The 8,020-nt window shown below is 42.4% G+C and overlaps 1 protein-coding gene across 3 annotated transcripts in view; it reads left to right on the plus strand.

Moving 5' to 3' along the window:
• Positions 1 to 7,180, plus strand: part of CFAP20DC (CFAP20 domain containing) — a 239,747-nt gene extending 232,567 nt beyond the window's left edge. For all 3 annotated transcript variants that reach the window (XM_086697763.1, XM_086697759.1, XM_086697757.1), the window contains one exon: positions 6,602 to 7,180. In XM_086697763.1, coding sequence (XP_086553889.1) covers positions 6,602 to 6,720 — 119 coding nt within the window. In that variant the 3' untranslated portion in view covers positions 6,721 to 7,180. The remainder of the gene's footprint in view (positions 1 to 6,601) is intronic.
• The last annotated feature ends 840 nt before the right edge of the window (positions 7,181 to 8,020 follow it).

An 8,020-nucleotide genomic window follows, 5' to 3' on the forward strand; every position in this document is an offset into this window, starting at 1 on the left:
TCCCAGGTGTGGGGCTATGTTATGTCCCACCCTGTACAGGTGGAATTAAGGTCGCTGCCTAGGTCACAAACCCACTGAGTGTGGAGTTGGACTCTGACCCAAGCCTGTCTGACCAGGCGATTTGCACCCTGAACCCCCATGCTGCTGTAGGACTGCAGAATTCCCTTTAGGTTAGTAAGAACCATACGACTGAAATGTCCACTGCAATTTTTTACCTGTAGGAAGTTCTCTTTCTTGAAGCTTTCTGGATAAAATAGTATTCTCTTCAGTACTCTCCTTAGACCCATAGCATCCCCACCTCAATGCTCAGCTTGTATAATGAATTCATTATTATTTATGACATTCTTGCGTCCAGAGTCCCCACCCCTTCCCCTGTTAGGCAAGTAGTTAGTTGCCTTTTTTTCTCAGATTAACCTTGGGGATGGAAGATATTTTCTCTTATGCAGCTATCAGGATCCCAGGGGTGTCTTTTCTGCACAGAGGAGGTTGGGGGCAGAGGGTGGGAGAATGGTGATCAACACCCTTACTAGCACAAAGATATGCCTTCTTTTTGGAGTCCTAGAAGTGAGCCTTATAGTAGAATACTAAACACATTGCTGGTGTCTGAAGCTCTCTCTATTATTCCAGAACCATCCCTACCTATTTATTCTCCAGATGCACCCCAGACGGTGTCCTGGTCCAGGACTTCAGCTTCCCTTGCTGGAACTGGGATACATTTTCCCCCAGATGCAGTGTTGCTGCCTTGCCTGAAATCCGGCCATTGAGACACTGTGAGCTCTGTAGGCTTCAAAGCTCAATAGTCTGGCTAGGGACCCCCTGGGGGTGTAGTAAAATGCATTCAGAGTTGTAAGCCGCACATTTCCAAGCAGCACAATGGTTTTGTAGGTTTTTTCCCAGCTTTATTGAGATAAAATTAACATGTAATGTTGTGTAAGTTTAAGATGTATCACTGTGTAAGTTTAACTCCATGATTTGATATACAAGCACAATTGAGTCACTGCACATTCACAAGTAGAGACTACCTGTAAAGAGCGAAACTGCAGTAATTCCCAGTTAATCAACCAAACCCTCCAACATGTTGCTTCAAAAGGCATTTTCCATGTAAAATATAGGTACTGGTTTCTGCAAAAGGGCTTGACCTACTTATTTCCCCAATGAAACCTGAACTGTAATCGTAGCATGTTAGTTGCCTTCCAAGAAACAATATAGTTTTCTAAGAAAGTCCCTTTTCGTCCTTTTTATCCCATTGTCAGTCATTTATCTTTCTCCCATCTGAGGACATATTTTTGCTGAAAACCAAAATTCAGCAGTTCACTGTCGACTTTCTCAGTACAAGTTAATTTAGCCCTACTGTGAGAGGCATTGGTGGAAGAGTTTCTAAGTACCTGGTGCTCTGCAGGATCTTATCTAAAATGTCATCTTCGTTGATCCTAAGGCTGACTGTTTGGAATGGAGATCCCTCCCCATTGAATTGTTTAAACAATAGTGTATTGGTATGCACATAAAAATACAGTCAATCAGTTCTCAAGATCTATAAGAGAGAAAATGCATTTATTTATTTTTTTTTTTAATTCTGGATGGCAACGTCAGAAAATCGAAAATCAGGTGCAGTGTCTTGATTCAGAGATTTTAAATCTCATAAACTGATGTCACATCATTGGTTTTCAAGCTTGAAGACTTAGCCTCTGCATATAGGTTTTCTGTTATCTGTGGTTAAAATGCAATAAATGTAGATAATTAAGCATTTATGTTAATAGACTTTCAAAAGGTGAATTGGAGGGATTGTTTGCCTGAGCTGATCTAACAGAGGGGAGGGTAGCTAATACTGCTGCATTTGGTCTGGCTCCGTTGGTTTTTCTTCTGTTATTGCTGTTAACCAATTTCAAAGTGGATGAAGCTGGAAGTTTGTAAATAGATTATTATCTGAAAGGCAATTTTACTTCACTGGAAATGACTTTATTATGTGGTGAAGAGTAAAAATGTAATTTGGACCCCTGTCCAGATGCTCTTAGTCTGGTAGCAGAGAATGGTTTTATTTGTTAATTTGTCCTTTTACAGTTTCTGTAGCCAGTCTTTAAATAGAGCAATTTAGCATTTGGGGGGAAAAACAAACCCTGCACCATCCAAGAATATAATTGAAAATTACCCCATATCCATGCACAATAATTACCTTTCAAAACACTTCCCATTGCTTGACATCATAGTGGTAATTGCTTAATGATATTATAATTCCATTACGTAGGGATTACAATGGCTCAAAATGATGTAAATTGGAGGCTTTGAAAATTAAGTTATAATGAAAACAAAACCCTTTATGCAAGTTTAAAGCACTTACTTCAATGTAAAATTATACATAATGTCACCCAATTTTTGCACGAGTGTCATTGTTGGTACAGTTTTAAAATTCATCCATTTGAAGCTTTAGTACTAAAAACCACAAAAACCCGCTTTAGTCCCGTGGTCATGACGCATGAGGTTCCAGCTCTACAGTGATATGTATTGGAACGAATGCATTTATATAGCCGTTATTGCTTCAGTCTGGATGCATTATGTAGCAAAACCCCTACTAATGAATTAGATCCACCTCGGTCCCTTTGCAGTTGGTGATAAAGACCCATGGCCCATTACAACTGTTATTTTCATCTTTGAAAGATTCCTGACTGGTCGTAAAATGTATTGAGTTTTCTAACTTAATAGCGCCAGCTTAAAATTTTATCTTTTTGGAAAGTACCAGCCCAGAGTGTGCTAAGCAATTAGATGACGTGCCGGAGGTCAGAATTTCCCTCAGTGTGTGGATGGAGTCTAAACAAAGCATCAGACAGCAGACCCCTGAGATATGTTGACTCGTGATCATTTACCTCAGTGATAGGTGGTTTTAACATTACACCGGATGGAAAAATTAGTTTTACTTTTTGAAAAATACATGATTTTTGGTGTAAGAACTCTTTTTATCTTAAGATGAATTTATTATAATGTACTTTGTAAAACTAGTTGGGGGCTTTGTGTTTTGTTCAAATCCACTATTTTTTTTTCTTTTGGTAGTAAAAAATCAAACAGGTGCAGTTTGGGGGTAGGAAATAAGATGTAAGCGAGCATACCCCTCTTGTGTCTAACTCATGTATCTTACATTTTTCATGATGACAGTTGTAACAACATTTATTGAGTATTCACTATGTGTGCGGAGTGCAACTGAGTATCTTACTTAGTTCCCCTAGGTACTGTCCCAGGCAGTATTACTGTCCTTATGTAGGGGAAAGCTAAGGCTGAAAGTGCTGAATTTTCCCAGTGTCCCACAGCTGTGAAGTGGTAGAAATGGGATTTGGATCCAGGTCTGTCTGACTCCATTATCCAAATGTCATACTGCCCCTCTCTATGAAGCCTTTTCTTAGGACTTTAACCTTTATCAATGTTCCTGTTCTGACTGACTAAAAAAATGTACAGCCTATACTTCATGATTTATTTCAATATTGTCATTATCCTTAACAGTAATAATAATGATCATTTATTGAACAACTACTATGTGCCCTGGGCTATGCATATTATCTAGTGTCCAGTTTAGCCTTCCACAAAATCCTATGAAATAGGCCTTGTTATTCCCATTTGATAAATGAGGGAATGAGGATCCAGTGAGGCAAAGTAGCCTGTGAGTGCCCTAAAGTCAATTCGGGCAGTCAACAGCAAATCTCCCATCCGTCCCATCTGCCAATCCTAAGGCCCCTGGTGCTCTTGGCCACTCTGCAGTTGCAACTTCCAGTTACCCCATCACTAATCTTCAGTAGCTACTTTTGTTTCATGTGTGAATGTCCCATCCACACCTTGACATGGTACAGACTGAATAGATGTCATCACATAGCAGGCACACATTAGTTACTCATTGGTTCTGTTCTCTGAAGTAGCCCAAACAAGAAAGGGATGATGGATTGAATATCTGAAGATAAAGGACATGCACATCCTCCTTTTGATGTGCAGAAGTGACCTAAAGGGGGTCATCTTCCATGAGAAACTTGAAAAGCATTCTCAATCTCTCCTACTTAGATGGAGAAAGAAGGTGGAGGCAGGACCCTGGGGACCACTCTTAAGGTAACAATAGAAAGTAAAGGAAAAGCAGCCTGCCTTCTCTGATTTCCTGTTCTTAATTAGAAACCATGCAGGGCGCTCAGGTCAGCTACCACCATTAACGTGGCCATTAGCACAGTGCTGTCATACTTCAAGGACATAAGCCACTATAGCAAAGAATCCCAGAAACTCATCAAAGGCACCACAGGGATCATTGGATCTGGTCCCACCCTGTGCACAATAAAATCTCACACAAATGGCTGCCTCGGTCCCTGCTTCACCCTCTCCAGGATCCACATTCCACTTCCTGGTCAGCTCTATAGTGTGGAAAATTCTTCCTTCTGCTGAGCCAAAATCTGGCTCCTAGTAACTTGCCCCCGTTGATCCTCTTGTTTCCTTCTGGAACCCCACAGAATCTTCTTAACTTCTCTCTCACTTACCACCTTTTATCTACTTGAAGCCAGACAGGCTGCTGTAACCTCAGGCTTTGTCTTTTCCAGACGAAATAAGCCCAGATCTTGCCTCTGCCCTCCCACATGGACTCTCTTATCTTTGTGATTTTTGAAATATGAGAGATGAAATTTCTTTTGTTTCCAAACCTGAGGTTTTCAAATGGAGGACACATTTACAATTTTTTTACTCTCTTCCATGTTTAAATTCCCATAATGTAATAGCTCCCATTGAATGTGGCCACATCACCTTCTTAACAAAAGCATGGTGCCCATATGGCAGAAAGAAGATGGAACTGAGAGTGTGGAAGCCCAAGTTCATCCCTGACTCTGCCTCTGACTCACCAAGTGACCTCGGATGAGCTGGTGAACTCTGCAGACCCGGCTTCCCTTGTCCTTCAGATGGACACATTAACTTCTATTTCATTGGATCCAGAGCTTCTGCGAGGGCAAGTGCTTTCTTGGCCATGGAGGGCTCCACCAGTTGAGATGTTAGCAAGCAAGGCAGAGGTCCTCATTCCTCCCAGGTAGCTCCACGTTTTACTCCACTGCTGGCACCATCTGCATAAGGAGTCGGCTGATTCCGTGTTTTGCCCAAGACAATGCACACTCCGTGAGAACAGGGCCTGCTTCTTAGACCGCCTCATCCCCAGCACCTCGTTCAGTGCCTGATGCAGGGACGATCATGTTATGTGTCTTTGGATGGTCAGAGGAATGGCTGCCGTAGAGTCTCAAACCCCCACTCCACCACCTGGGCCCCGCTCCTTGGGACTTAACTCCAGTTTGTCACTGCCCCGACAGCATCCATGCACCAGCTTGGTCTGATTTTGGCTGCAAAAGATGGAGTCCCACCACCTTCTCGTACTCTGGGCGGTGACACTTACTAGCACAGACTTTGTTTTCACAGTCATGCATTCATCCTTTCCCAAAACATCCAGTTTTGACTGAGCCTCCATTACATGCCAGCCCTGCCCCTTTTGAAAGTAACCCTGGTGAGCTCACAGCCCAAAGACTGGGTTTTCTCTGGTCCTGAGGAGCTTGTGCTAAGGAAGAGAGAGGAGTGCTGTCCTACTCACCTCTCCTCCCTGAGCCTGCTCGGATCCTCTCCAGCTCAGGGAGGTCTTGCCTCTGACTTCTGGGCTCTCATTACATGGTTTTCAGAAGCACTCGGGGGGCACTCACTTGCTGGTGATTGCATCAAGTGTACAAGTGCCTAGCACAACACTGGCACATATAAGGTGCTCAGGAAGCATCTTAGTAAAACAGCCTTTTTTTTTCATTCCATGCCATGTGTTGGAAACCAACCAAACCTGCTACTATAACAGGCAGCAGTGGGGCACCTGGGTGGCTCAGTCGGTTGAGCGTCTGGCTTTGGTTCAGGTCATGATTTCACAGTTCGTGAATTCAAGGCCCACGTGGGGCTCATTGCTGTCAGCGCAGAGCCCACTTTGGACCCTTTGTCTCCCCTCTCTCTGCTACTTTGCCACTTGTGTTCTCTCTCTTTCTCAAAAATAAACATTTAAAAAATAATAATAAAGAACAGGAGTTCCTCCAAACCATCTAATTGGCTGTCACAAGGGACGAACGTGAAGCCGTGTCCTTGTGACCAGCAAACTTGAAAGACCTTCCTACCACTAATAAAATTACTCATCACCCGACAATTTTCCATATGTGTTCCATACTAAACAACATTATCACTTTAATTCAGGCTTATTTGGTAGCATTTTTACGGTGCATCCACACAGCTCTGGCCCATGATGAAGTCTGGAACTGTCACCCCCAAGTCTTGACTCCCACCCATATATCCCTGATCCCTTTAGTCCCTCGGCCCTGCCGCTTTCTTGTCTCCCTCCCCGCCAGTTCTCCACGCTCAACTTTTCTTGTCCTTCACAGAGAAGCTGGTCAGTCTCACGCTGCAGTACTGAGTCCACAGGCCTGCAGTGCACTCCCACGGTTCAGGCCTTGCCATTCTGCCCACAGAAAGAGCATCTCCCGGGAGGGATGGAGGTTCCCTCCTCCTGGCCCTTCTGCCCTTTCAGTTCAGGAATTTCTGTCCATGCAGGCAGCTAACGTGTCTGTGGTTCCCGTCCCCATAGGTGAAGAAGATCTGAGCATGGAAGTGGAAGAGGACGAGGAAGTGCTGACTCTGCTCTATGACCCCTGTCTGAACTGTTACTTTGATCCCCAGACAGGGAAGTACTATGAGCTGGTGTGAGGCCTCCCTCCAGAGCCAAGATCCCCCAGCCTGCCTGGCGAGCAGGAGAGCGCTTGTGACTCCACTGCGTGGGCACCACAGAGCCTGGCAGGCCCATGGAAACCAAAGTAACTGAGAGAAATAAAGTTATTCTGTAAATAACGTTCGACGTTAAGGATGCCTACGCTTTTGTTGTAGATGCGTGTGATCTTTTTGTCAGCGAAGCAATTAATACAGAGACAAGATTTTAGGACTTCAAATTGGTTCTTGTTTGTTCGTTCTCATCCTACATAGGATTTTTTTTTTATCTCCTATAATCGTATGGAAACAAATTAAGAGCTATTAATTCAAAATTTTTGCAGTGTTAATCTGTAAATGATGGCTTGATACACAGAAAATGTATTCTTGTTTAAAAGATATCTGGGTACCTTTTGTTTTATTACCTATTTGTATTAAAAATAAAGTATGATGGTCTTTTAAACTGCCTCCTTTTATTTACCTTGCATTTTTACCAGAATATTCCAAGATAATGTTTACCCTTCCCTTAGACTCTTAGAAGAGGAAACACTGTGCACTGGTCAGATTTTATGATCACATAAAGGTTCATCCAGAGTTTGCCAAAGATCACAACATTGTTAATCACGTAAGCTGCCTAGCTCTGTGCTGTGCTTTTTCTAAAAAATGTTTTTACCAATGATCTCTGAATTCTAATAATACTCAAATCTAGCTCCATGGATCCACATTTAAGAAGCCATCCATTTGAACACCCTACACACCTCACTGCTTCTGCGACTTGGCCTGGAGAAATGGAGGAAGCGATCACTATAACTTTACTTGCTGCGCCACAAGGCAAAAATCACGTGCTTCCTGAATTTGAGGAGATGGCCTCGAATTGTGTGCCAAGTATATTAATACTAAGCACAAGGAAGTACTTATATTAGCTGGAATATTTTGTTATTTAATAAAGATTTTTTAATAAAGAAGAGTACCTTTGGAAATGAAAAATTATTGGTGTACAATTGGATTTAACGGCAGTACTATAATTTCATTTAATGTTGCTTGATAGAGGAAATAAGAGCTCTTTATTCAGGAATAGATTCGGGCTCCTGTTCAAAGGATCATACATTATTTAAAACCATGTTTCTGTTTGATAAGCTTTTAATCCTATTGTTCACAAAGTATACCTTTGTTATGAATTTTTCTCCAAGATGTTCATACTTACAAAATGCAAACAAATAACTGAGGCTTCAGAAAGCATACAAGATGATAAAATAGTTCGGCTATCTTGGTTATGACCTTGAAGATTGGAGAACCTGGAGAG

This window comes from Puma concolor, chromosome A2, assembly GCF_028749965.1.
Source record: "Puma concolor isolate L17-30 chromosome A2, mPumCon1.1.hap2, whole genome shotgun sequence".
In the NCBI taxonomy this organism is placed as follows: Eukaryota; Metazoa; Chordata; class Mammalia; order Carnivora; family Felidae; genus Puma; species Puma concolor.